Source organism: Pararge aegeria, chromosome 16 (assembly GCF_905163445.1).
Source record: "Pararge aegeria chromosome 16, ilParAegt1.1, whole genome shotgun sequence".
Taxonomy (NCBI): domain Eukaryota; kingdom Metazoa; phylum Arthropoda; class Insecta; order Lepidoptera; family Nymphalidae; genus Pararge; species Pararge aegeria.
Window position 1 is genome coordinate 284,651 of NC_053195.1, and position 12,658 is coordinate 297,308.

Genomic DNA, 12,658 nt, shown 5'->3' on the forward strand with positions numbered 1-12,658 from the left:
CGTTTATTATTGGAGGCGATGCATAAGCTTTATTTTTTGGCAGAGGAAACTCACTCATGCTTTTTGAATTACCTCAGAATAATTTTATATTGTTCCTCGTCAGCTACGAAATTTCAAAAAGTCATTGCTGTCAAATTAGCGGCTGTCACTTGTCAAACTTAAGTACATACCTTCTCCAAACAAGTTCCATTTATTCTGTAAATTTAATATCTCAAGAAAGATAAAACGATGGCTCGCGAAAGTAGTGCTGGATTCGATAGACATATAACTATTTTCTCGCCTGAAGGCCGGCTGTACCAAGTTGGTAAGTGCGGTCAACAAGTCAAGCATACATTTTTAGCAGCGTGACTACGCTATTTTGAACTTTTGTCCGGTACTTTGTGTTTGCAGAATATGCTTTAAAAGCAATAAACCAAGGCGGGTTGACGTCCGTGGCCTTGCGCGGCGCGGACACCGCGGTAGTGGCGGCGCAGCGCAAGGTCCCCGACCGGCTGCTGGACCCATCCTCCGTCACTCATCTCTTCCGACTCACTGATCATATAGGATGCGTGATGACTGGCATGACTGGTAACTCTAAGTTTGATTCCTATTTTTGTGGCTTGTTATTTGAGTTTAGTCAGTGTTGCATGCTGAACTTTTAATTTAATTTAATTTATCAGATTCCTTAAGCACAAATTTCACCTTCCTAAAACTTCGTATGAAATATCATGTTTGTTGTATCATTTATATACATAGAAACATTGCCAATGTTTGCCTCTTACTTAATATTATCAGAGGATAAATGGATAGTCCGGAATATCTTACTAATTTAGATTTTATTGTACTTAGGCATAAAGAGATTCTGCACATACCTTTACCTAAAAACTAAGAACAGATTTAATTATTTTGTAATCTGTTTTTCTCACCTTCTTAATTCTGTTTTTAATGACCCCAAAATTTATTTATTTTATAGTAAAATGAATAGCTGATATTGCATCCTATTAGAAAAACTGTTGCATGTTAGGTAATCTATATTTTTAGGTATAGTTTGCAGTTTTGCTGGGTTCTACTAGGTACCCTTGTTTATATAAAACTTTTGAAACCAGTTATTAGTTTTAAGTCAACAAAGTTTGTTTTCCAATTAAAGAAAAATAAAATAATAACAGGGTAGTCTATAGCTTCTTAATATGTATTGGCCCAAGCAGTCTACTTCCTGTCCTGTGCTGTTAAACAAATCTGCTGGGTTGAATATTGTACCTACTACACTTATTGGTTAAGTAACACAAAAAATCTTTATTTTATCACCATTGGCCTGGTTCTTACTGATTAATTACAAAAAGGGGTTGTTGTGTGTGTTGGGGATAATTAGGCTATTTGCTTACATCTGAAGTTAAAATGAATGTTGCTTTTTGCAGCCGACAGCAGGTCTCAAGTGCAGCGAGCACGTTATGAGGCAGCCAACTGGAGGTACAAGTATGGCTCGGATATCCCAGTGCACATCTTGTGTCGCCGCATTGCTGATGTCTCTCAGGTGTACACACAGAATGCAGAGATGAGACCACTTGGCTGCAGTGAGTATATATTTGTTTGACTTGATATTAAAAAGTACTTTCATTATCAAACTCTCATTAACTCTAAATCAAAAAAGCACTGACCAGACTGTATATCTTTGGAGAAGGGGCATAAATAGAATTGCAAACAGGTATGATATTCAATCCCTGGATTGGTACTTAGACAATATTGTCTTAATAATATGCATTTTATCAAAATCTACTGTGGGGAAGTACATCAAAAGGATATTATGCCTTAATGTTAAAACATTTATGTTATAAGACTTTTAACTTTCATTATTCATGGTGTCTGTCTCACTAACTTTATTGGTATATAATGAATTTAAAAAGCAGATCTATGAAAACATATTAATTATTATGTTATTCTCAAACCCTAGATGGGTCAGAGAACTTGAGTTTTGGGCTTCAAATAGTTGCTTTAGCGGCCTCAGTTTCCTTCTGTTTAACCTGTTTCACTCAGAGCATTAAGTGTTTTTCAGTGTCTGGGTGTTTATATGTATTTTTTAAGTATTTATGTATATATAATTCATAAAAATATTCATCAGTCATCTTAGTACCCATAACACAAGCTACGCTTACTTTGGGGCTAGGTGGCGATGTGTGTATTGTCGTAGTATATTTATTTATTTATTTATTATTATAACATCAATTTTTTTAAAGTAAAATACAATTTATTTCATACATCATTTGTCTAAGCACAAGACTTCTCAACAGACAAAAGCTTAATTACCTTATTCATTGCAATAATACATTTTACTTTATAACCATTAGCAGCACAAAACAGATAAATTGGGTTGGTTTCTTTTAAAACACCTACAAGTATTGACTAATACCACTAACGTAACTAATATTAAGAACAATAACATTTTCTTGAAGCTATGATGCTGATCGCTTATGACGACGAGAATGGTCCCTCTGTGTACAAGACGGATCCGTCGGGCTACTACTGCTCGTACAAGGCGGTGGCCGCGGGCGCCAAGGCCACAGACGCGAACGCCTATCTGGAGAAGAAGCTGAAGAAGCGCTCGGACCTCTCCTCGGACGACGCGGTGCAGATGGCCATTGCTTGTCTCTCACAAGTGCTGTCGGTGGACTTCAAGTCGTCGGAGATCGAGGTGGGGGTGGCTAGCAAGGAAGACTCCAAGTTCAGGTTAGCTTATTTACTTGTTCTATGCAGGATAATTTTTAGAATGGCTTTTTTGTATGACAGGTACCCTTAACGTTATGATTACTTTACTAATAATAAAAAACCAAACTTTGTTTGGTATGTTTGGTTCAACTACTGCACCGATTTTTAATGCAAGGCACATACATATATTGCATCATAGAATATGTTTTATACCGTAAAAGAAGTTTGGTAATATGGACCCGGAATTGTTAAAAATACTCTGCCGCTACTTTCGCAATGCTTAGGTAATTACATTGAAAAAATAAAATCGAATTCAGGCCCAAATACTGTTATGTGGATTTTTAGTAACCAGATTATTTTTTTCAGAGTGCTGACAGAGAGTGAGATCGACAGACATTTAACGGCAATTTCTGAGAAGGATTAAAGGATTGCTATTATTACAAGTGTATAATTTTAATAAAAAAATGTAATCATCCATTGTTTACTCTTTTTAGACTCACCCAATTTCCCCAATCCCAAAATATCTATTTGTTATTCAACAAAGTATAACTCCAATTATTATACAAACACAGGAGGACAGGAGGGGACTCATTATTCTGCTTTACATTTTAATTTTGTACAAGTAAAAATAGCACGATTTAAAATGACGTTTGGCAGCTAATATCGCGAGATTTACGCTTGTCGTGAGATAGGTAATTTTATAATTTCACGACAGGCGGAAAGAGGGATCTGATCTTTCCTCTAAACATCGGGTATCTTTTAGATGTGCCCTCGTTAGCTCTCAGCGGTAGAGTGCGGTCGGCAGTGGGTACATTTTCACAATCCTATTTGTATCTTTGTAATAAAAGGCAAGGTAAGGTAGTACCTGCCTCACTGGATGAAAGATTTTGGCACAAAATAAGACATCGGGTTAACCATAGGTCGTTTATTATGAACGTAATATACAATGCCGATGTTTATTTATAAAAGCGGGTAAAAACCGACGACACATACACCGTACGATAAAATAGTAATTTATTTAAATAACCTCCAACGTACATCACAATAAAGTATAAGTTCACTTAAATTATTACCTAAACATTCTGTATACTTAGTCTAATTTAGTAAATGCCTCTTCGTCTCGCAGTGGATTCAATGGGCCATTTTTACTTTACCTTACGACAACTGTCGCAAAATACACGCTGTATCAGCACCGCTCCAACGAGTGCTGGCTGGACATCAAACGGTGATGTCTGTATGCGTCGCCCGGACATACGCGTGCCGATGCGTCTTCACCGGCGCTAGACGCCCTCGTTTGAGCGGTGTAAACAAGTACAATAGTTAGAATACAAGCGAGATCACATTATTTAATTTACCGCGCATTGCGTTTTACAACATTTAAGTACTTTTACGTCTTATACGTAAGCCAAAACAACTATTAAGACAATACGTAAGCAGAAGAATAGTTTACTAAATTAAACTATGAATAATAATTACATTAAGTATTGCAATGATGTTACAAGTAAAAAGAAGTGAATAATTAGTGCTGAGGAACAGACCGAAGTGACATTCGATGACAATACAAAACGCGCTTCTTGAATGAGCCCGCGTGCTGTAGATTTGATGTTATAATACTACCTATTGCGATTCGGTTTCGCACGACGCTAGTGCCCGATGCGCCGCTGTAAGCTATATACCTAATAATATTTATTGTAGTTTTTGTTAATATACTTCTTTTTACTTGAAAGTCATTGAAGTATAACATCAACCGTGTGTTACGATACTGGCTATATGGTGCCCGGAAGGCTGTAAAGTAAGTGAGTAAGCGTCGCTATTGCTTTCGAGGATATGTCGCAGTTGCGGAGGCTCACGAGAGCAATAGTGCAGTGTGTAGGTACAACTACCTCGGTATCGTAGAGTCGGAGTAAAATAGACTTATTACAAACGCATTCCTCGGAATGCTCTCTACAGGAGTGTAGTCACAAAAGCTTTAAATCAAGGTGAATTAAGTTCATTTTACTCGGACTTAATATAAAACGACTCTCAAAAGGCACAGTTTATTTACATATCGAAAGTAACACTAGAAATCTAGCTCCCTAGATTCAATAAGATAGGTAGATAGAGATAGATTTCAAGTGTTACGTTAAATGTCAATTTGTAACTAAGGCAAAAGTTACAGCGGACAATAATTCTAAAAAGTTTTACATGATCTGAACTATGGAGGGTAGAGGTAAGGAGAGTCATCTGTGTATATGAAAAAGTGTCGTCAAAATGTATTAGATTAGGATGGCGCCACATTTGCATCAGGGTAACTCTTAAAAGAAGCGCCAAATATAAATATTGTTAGAGTAGGCTTGAAAAATAAACAAGGAAGTAAGGTTATATTTACCACAATATTTTGTTCAACGTAAGTTGTTGAAATTCTCAATAATTAACTACTTTAGTCGATAATGACATTAAATTTTTTAACTCGGCATACTTCTATTCATCTACGATTGCTACATTCATACCATACCCTGTGCATCCACCAGCGCCATTGTGGAGGATTTTTGAACTGTTATTTAGCGCAACAACTGGACACTTTTTCAACTTTTCTCCCATATAAGATGACTCTCCTTACCTCTACCCTCCATAATCTGAACTTAATGATCGACGATTAAATATTTGCCAGTTTAAAATGACAAAAGCTGCAACGGTAACTATCAATAGCCAATACTCGGCCGTAGTCGGATTAAAGTAAGTGTCGCAGTGCGTACTCTGTCGCGACTTGTCGTGTCATTAAAAACTGGCAAGCCACTGTGAACGTCACCGCTTTGTCCTAGACTACAAGCGACCCTATTGTTGTAGCACCCGTGTGTTGCTAAAAGAAGTAAGCCCGCCGATTCACCAAACAAATTGACAGACAACGCAGACTTCTGGCAATGGCGCCAATTTTGTTGTACATCAGAACTAAACCAAACTAAATTGATAAGTTTAACTGTTAAACCTGTCCTATTAGTTTGGAGATTTATGAACACAAACAAAACTGACACCACTGTGTTTAAGAAGTCAACACACGACTTACAGTATGTAGAGCCTCCGAGTTTTATATTAGGTATTATTTATACTTATTTATCGATATTCTTACTAAGCTGAATTGGCGTACGTTCCAATGAATATAAATGAACACTAACGGCTGTCACCGATGTTCATCTATGTGACAGTCGTCGCGTGGGGAGATATTGCACGAATTATACTTAATCCTATACTTCAGGACGAATGATATAAGATCATAAAGCTGACCCCACATCGGCTACTATTTGCTACTGTCTTTACTCGATCATTTTTAACTAGCCCCGCCTTTAAAAGTTGCGGTATAGCTCGAGTTATAGTAGGCGATGTGCGAGCAGCCGTAAACAAGGAAAAATACAGTCCTGCTGCAGGCCGCAGCTCGTAGTGACGTGGAAAGCCTAATATATGCGTAATACTAAACAAGAAAACAAATACAAAAATTAGTACGAAAATATTCCAGATTCAAAATTTAAGTAATTGTAGTAAAATGCTAAATTAATATATTTTAACCTTTCCGTCAAAATTTAAGTTAGAAAAAAAACAATTTTGTGAAAGTTGCTACTCGGCCGCTAAATGTCCTCTCTTGGGACAGCGGCGATTGCTTGTCGATAAAATTATGTTTCGTCTAAAAGCAGTAGCGACTTGCAGTTTCCTGTCAACGTGACAGTTTAATATGCGATGTCAGGCAGAGACCGAAACGCAGCTGCGTCAAAAACTACAGCATAAGCCCACGGGGGCTGACATTTAATAATTATTATGCATCCAATTTAGGTAACATTTAAGATTTCAATTTCCGACTAGACAAGCTAATTATTTGGACATACCTAGTATATATGGCGCCCGGCGATAGAGGGTCGGCAGTGCCCTTAGTTAAATTACGATTAAAACACAAAAAGCGACCAACACGCTAGCACTAAGAGCGCATCTGATCCGACGCGAGCCGCTGTGACAAATGACATTTGCCATCGTTCATCTATTGCCGTCCCAACACATGACACAGGCTTCTCTCATTGGAGAGATGGTTTGTGATGGAAATTTGAGTTGTTGGTAAAATTTGTAAAAATTTCTCAAGTTTATTTTAGTGAATAACACGCGTCATCCGTACGCGACTTGAGAGTGTCGGTTTTCGAGGCCAACAAATGTAACAAATTTGCGCAAACACGTAGATTCTACCTTTAAACTTATTATATAATTATTACAATTAAATGAAAAGTTTTAGTATGTAGCTCAAATTTGATTTTCAAGATTGTTTTCAATCTAAAAAGACATTTATAAAAACATGTATCTTAACTTTTTACTCTCACCACTTGATTGCAATCTCGCCTGAGCTAAGTCGAGAAGCATTCTTATCTCGAAAACAGCCAAACTCGAACGGGTTCGGCAACATGTTAGCACAGTTTTGTGATGTCTGTTAACTCAATCAGGTAGATGTACGCAAATTAAAACTTCTATACTTTTTCCACCCGCAAGGGTCATACACACCCAGAAAATACAAATAAACCTAATTGCTTCGCGAGACTATACCTACGTCTAAATGATAAAATAGTTCGGTGATTACAAGCCTACGAAATCCACCTTCCGCTAGTGTCACGTCACAACTAGTATTAAGGTTAATGTGGTCACGACACTCATTGTAAGATTTTCCAACTATTCGATCGCGTGAAAGAACATTATTTGTACGGCATCATAGCGCCACCTAGTGACCTCACTGGAAACAGTATTGTCACTAGATGCGATTACGCCGACGTTTAATTTAGGTAGAACATCTACTACGCTCTGTTGACTGAAAGGGAACTCTTAGGATCAGTTCAGACAAGGGAAAAATGACGATGCCGAGTAATTAAATTATGCATGGGCTACAAGCAATGAACGAAATTACACTTACATTTCGCTTTCCCAGTCGCGTATATCGCTCTCTACTGTAGACTTACCCTAAGATACATCAAATATAACTAGAGATATTTTCACCTTTTCCACATTTTATATAAACCAAGCAACATCAATCTCTTTTAAGTTCTTTTCAACTAAAAAATTACTTGTCAGTCATAACCGATCTTGTTGCTGTATGATAATCAGAAAATAAATGTTGTTTACCTTAAATTTAGCCTCTGAAGTCATAAATTAAGTTTGCAAATATCACAATGGCATATTCGGAATTTAAAGTAGCCTTAATGTACCCATTTTTTGGCTGCAAAGCTAAAGGACTGTTATATATATAATACAAATTCGTATCGCATGATGATAAAAAGGACGATTGCTTACCAAATTACTGATTCGTATTAGATGACAGCTCGCTTTCAATCAAATAGTGGTAAATAATCTTACAACCCAACCCTCCCTTTACTGTGTTTGATATGACAATACGGATTGCGAGAGAGACGCTTTTAAAAAGCACAGCAAAAGCTCGCTTGACATGACATGTAAGATTACTGTAATGGTCCCTCCAATGGTCGTCGTTGGAGTGTAGATGGGGCGAAAATGGTTGGCAAACTAATAAAAATACGTTAGTATAGGAAAGCGCAGTGTTCAGGGTGCTAAGTGGGAGATTTCTTACGAACGTTTACTTATGCGATTGCGTGGAAGTTAACTAAGATTAATATAGTATCGAGGGAGCGCCATCTAGTGACGCTACTGTTTCCCATGGTTGTAACTAGTCAACTAGATGGCGCTTCAATCTAAATAAATCGTAGTAAAGTTCCACGCGATCGGATAAGGAAGCGTAGGTAGCAAATATCACACGAGGCGCTCAGTCGCCGGGCCCGCGCGAGTCGCCACGTGAAGGTGGCGGGCCTAGGAGCAGCACGCACGCGCGGGCGGCGCGCGCGACGGGCGGCGCTCCACGGCGATGCGCGCGTGGTCGGGGTCGGCGTCGCGGCCGGCGGACTTGTCGAGGATGGCCTCGGCCAGCTCGGAGAAGGCGCGGTCGATGTTGATGTTGGACTTGGCCGACGTCTCCATGAAGCGGATGCCGTGCTCGCGCGCGATCTGCGGGCGAATCCTTATTATAGTAAAATTATACGATGGCCCACTTGATGGAGACACCCTCACTATAGATACAGAGCAAGTATTGCCCTGTATATAATATACTAGATATGATATGTGGTATACAACATGGAATTTTTTTTTTTTTTATTTTACTTCAATTACAAAACTTATTTAAATTAAAAACTATTGTAAAATTTTATGATGAGGAATTGGATCTGGTGGATATGACATTATTATCTAAGAATAGCATTAGATGTTTAACTTCAATGGGTCCCACATATAAATTGTTTATCAAACAGACTTAACTCTGCAGCAAAGATTAGTCATAATAATTTGTCAAAATATTTGTCATATACAGATATAGAAACTGCTAGTGTTTTTTGTATTTCATGTCCCACAGTATTTTGTTGTGATAATGAGGCTGTTTGTGCAATACATAGAATGGGCCAAAGAAAGTCATTAATGGACAAATATAGGATAGACATATATTTGAAAATTTAATTTATGTGCATATAAATATAACAAAATTTAAAAAGAAAATGGACTATAACAATATGAATATAAGAAGTAAAAATAAACTCATGGTGCAGTTTACTAGGCTACACAAAATTAGTAAAACATTCAAGGGAAATTTTATATTATTTTAAAACAAATTACCAAGTGTTAGTTAAAGTTCAAAGTTTATTTTAAACATAGGCTTATAGACAAACTTGATGATGATGATGAGTCAGCATAGATTTTTAAAACAATTTATAAAAAATCTTCTTTTGCCAAAATCAAAATACTTTGTTATAAAATTTAAATCTAATTTCAAACTTAAACTAAATAAATAAATGAATAAAATTTATACAAACATCTGTTTTTAAGTTCAAATGCAATGTTCTTCAATAGAAAATGATTGTAAAATCCCAGCAACTAGTTTGACCATGAAGAAGTTACAAACAGATAGTGTTATTGTAATGTGTTATTATAGAGCAGCTAAAAATAACTATTGAATGATAAGTGTGAGTCAGGCCTGTGAGCTTATAAGTGTTAATGTTGCTCATTATAAACTATATTTAGCTTGAAGCTTTGCATTAATTTTCTTGTTCAAGCGCTTAGCTTGAAGAACTGTGACCCTAACCCAAAGTTTAGTCTAAACTAAACTATATTTGTTGCCTCCAGAAATAAAGGCACCTTTTAGCCATAAGGGGTTTTTACATATGTAAAGAACTCTTTTCTCGAGTTCATATATCGAACCTTTTCTGAAAGTCACCAATGTTTTTACAGTGATAAGTGACATAAAGAAAAGGATGTTTAAAAAGAAATTATTTTGATTTTAAAGACCTGAAGTAAGGGCTTTAAATGTTGTTTTCAGGGGAGTATTATAAACATTATTATACATATTTCAGTATGAACTGTTTCCCTAAAATATTGTATACCAGTTTACATGTCTCTTATGGGTATTATTTTGGAAAATTATATGCTGAATACAATATTATTAATTTGATTATATCATTTAATCATTATACGCTTATGAACATGTATTGATGTATTTAGTATATATAAAATCAAAATGAAACAAAATAATTTTTATATTGCTAAATAGACAGGGATAGTAATAGTGTTTTTAGAGTAACTTTTATTCAAATTCTACTCACAGCTTCACCCCTCTCTTTACTGACAACACGTTTCTCCTCCATGTCACATTTGTTTCCCAGAATCATTTTTTCCACATCCTCGTTAGCATGCTGCAACATACAAGATCAAACTGAGATCTTCTTATAAAACATATTCAGAAATTGATTTAAGACATATACATAATTAATATTAACATCATGGAGTTGATACAATTAATATAACTACTTTCACAAAGTTGTTTTTGCTGGATGCATTTTTCAGCAAGCATTATAAATAAAAATGATAGAACTTATTTATAGAAACCTCCTGCTAGAAAGCTGTAGTTTGGTAATTTTCATAAAGCAGCAATACAGTCAGTACAATTATGGTCTGTCAATTTTTGCAATCTATCTGCTTACATTAGCAGAAAGGCATTAGAAAATATGTATTGACCTGGTAAAATAAAACATATCCCCCTGGATATTTAAAAACCATGTAAATTTATTACTCCTCTAATCCTGCATTTTTCTGCTGACATTAGTTAATTATTAAGAAAAATGCAAAACAATTGATGAGCTATATTTTCACAAATGGGATCCACTACTTTGACATTAAATTTCTCAGATCCTACTCATCAACACTGTAAAGAGGGAAAAATTTACATGAAAATGCATATTACAGAATGGAGCAGACAAAATTGTGTCAAGAGCTCAAGACCAATCTTTTTAGACTTCACTAATTATGGTAATATGTGACTCATGATTTAAATGATGAAGAATCTGTGTAGGTCTTCAACAAACATCATATTTTATTTATTATCAATATACAAACCTCATCTATGTTTCTTAACCACTTCACAATGTCATCAAATGTTTTCTCATTTGTGATGTCATAGACCAGCATTATGCCCATAGCTCCACGGTAATATGATGTGGTGATGGTGTGGAACCGCTCCTGCCCAGCAGTATCCCAGATTTGCAGTTTAATTTTCTTACCACGCAGTTCCACTGTTTTAATTTTGAAATCTATACCTGAAAATTAATTGAATTTTGATGTATTTATAAAACACATGTGTTTGAAGTCATTTCAACTCCTTATTTATATAAACATAAATACACTCCAATTTATAATAATATAAACAAGCATCTTAGAGAGAATGTTCGGATTGACTGAATCAATTATACTGCTGCTATCCTTTTAATCCAACAACATTATATATCACGGGGAATGGAAATTCCTGAGGAACCTCGCGGGCGGAAACGAGTGGTCTACCAAAATAAGTAGCATTCCGCTATATTCACGAACCAAACTAGAAATATATAGCACGACACCATAAGCACCTGTAACAATTTCTACAAGGAAACACAAAATTACAAGGATAATAGCTTCATACCGATAGTGGATATAAATGTAGTTGTAAAGTGGTTATCTGAAAACCTAAACAGTATACAAGTTTTGCCAACACCAGAGTCACCAATCAAGAGGAGTTTGAATAATAGATCATAAGTTTTCTTTGCCATTTTAATATTTTATGTGGAAAAAAACTAAGCTATTTTCTAAATAAAATTCTTCAATGAAAAATATGATTGATATGACATTTGACAGCAAGGCTAGCTCAGTCATTCCATGCGAACTCAGACAACATACAAAGTGACTTTTCACTATAACTGTGGAAAAATACAGTACCTCTATGAGGATACAATCCTCGTACAGGTCATGTATTTTTATATTTAAACCTCAGTTAAAATCTTGCCTAAGACTTGCCGCATATGCTCGTCTTCCACACACAGTTTTCCGTATTCGGACATCCAAATACATAGAATCAATATAAAAAATAACAAATTCCTAAGTTACGTTTTGAATGCAAGCCTGTGCTCAAAAATTATAAATCGTCATCCTCCATAGTCGTTCGTTCACAACTCTTGTACTGTCCGTACTGACACGTATACATTCCGAATGAAGAAAAACTAAAGTCTGCGCTAGTCTAACGGAAAACAAAATAGAATTTACTCGTTCCGAAATCAAATACGGAAAACGAGTGTCTGCGGCCAGCCAACAGATTGATAAATTGATAATATTTGCCGTGAGGGCTACTTAGATAAAGAATGTTTTTCACGTAAACATAGGTAAAGCATAAGAAAGACAGAGATGCCCATTATTTCTTTGTCCTTATCTATGTGGCCTGACGAAATGTGACGTATAAGTGACAAACAATAAACTTCTAAAAAGTTTGTTTTATTTATTCGCTATTTAAAAGAATAGTTTTCTGCGATATTTAATTTTGTTTCAGTCGATAAGAGTGCGCCTAAGGTGCTTCCGTTTATCCTGAAATAAAAAAAAAATACAAGATTTACCATACTGTCTT

The 12,658-nt window shown here is 35.9% G+C and overlaps 2 protein-coding genes across 2 annotated transcripts; one reads left to right on the plus strand and one right to left on the minus strand.

Annotated features, from left to right (window-relative positions):
• Positions 1–114: 114 nt before the first annotated feature.
• LOC120630706 (proteasome subunit alpha type-6-like) lies at positions 115–3,156 on the plus strand. The gene is made up of 5 exons (XM_039899993.1): positions 115–304; positions 391–567; positions 1,395–1,550; positions 2,427–2,700; positions 3,046–3,156. The coding sequence occupies exons 1-5, from the start codon at positions 229–231 to the stop codon at positions 3,101–3,103; spliced, it is 741 nt and encodes a 246-aa protein (XP_039755927.1). The 5' UTR covers positions 115–228; the 3' UTR covers positions 3,104–3,156.
• Positions 3,157–8,055: 4,899 nt separating this feature from the next.
• Positions 8,056–11,813, minus strand: LOC120630408 (ras-related protein Rab-10). Its single transcript, XM_039899634.1, has 4 exons — positions 11,687–11,813; positions 11,125–11,324; positions 10,335–10,424; positions 8,056–8,694 (listed from the first exon to the last, which is right to left on the minus strand). Exons 1-4 carry the CDS (start codon positions 11,811–11,813, stop codon positions 8,500–8,502), a joined length of 612 nt encoding a protein of 203 aa, XP_039755568.1. The 3' UTR covers positions 8,056–8,499.
• Positions 11,814–12,658: the final 845 nt, after the last annotated feature.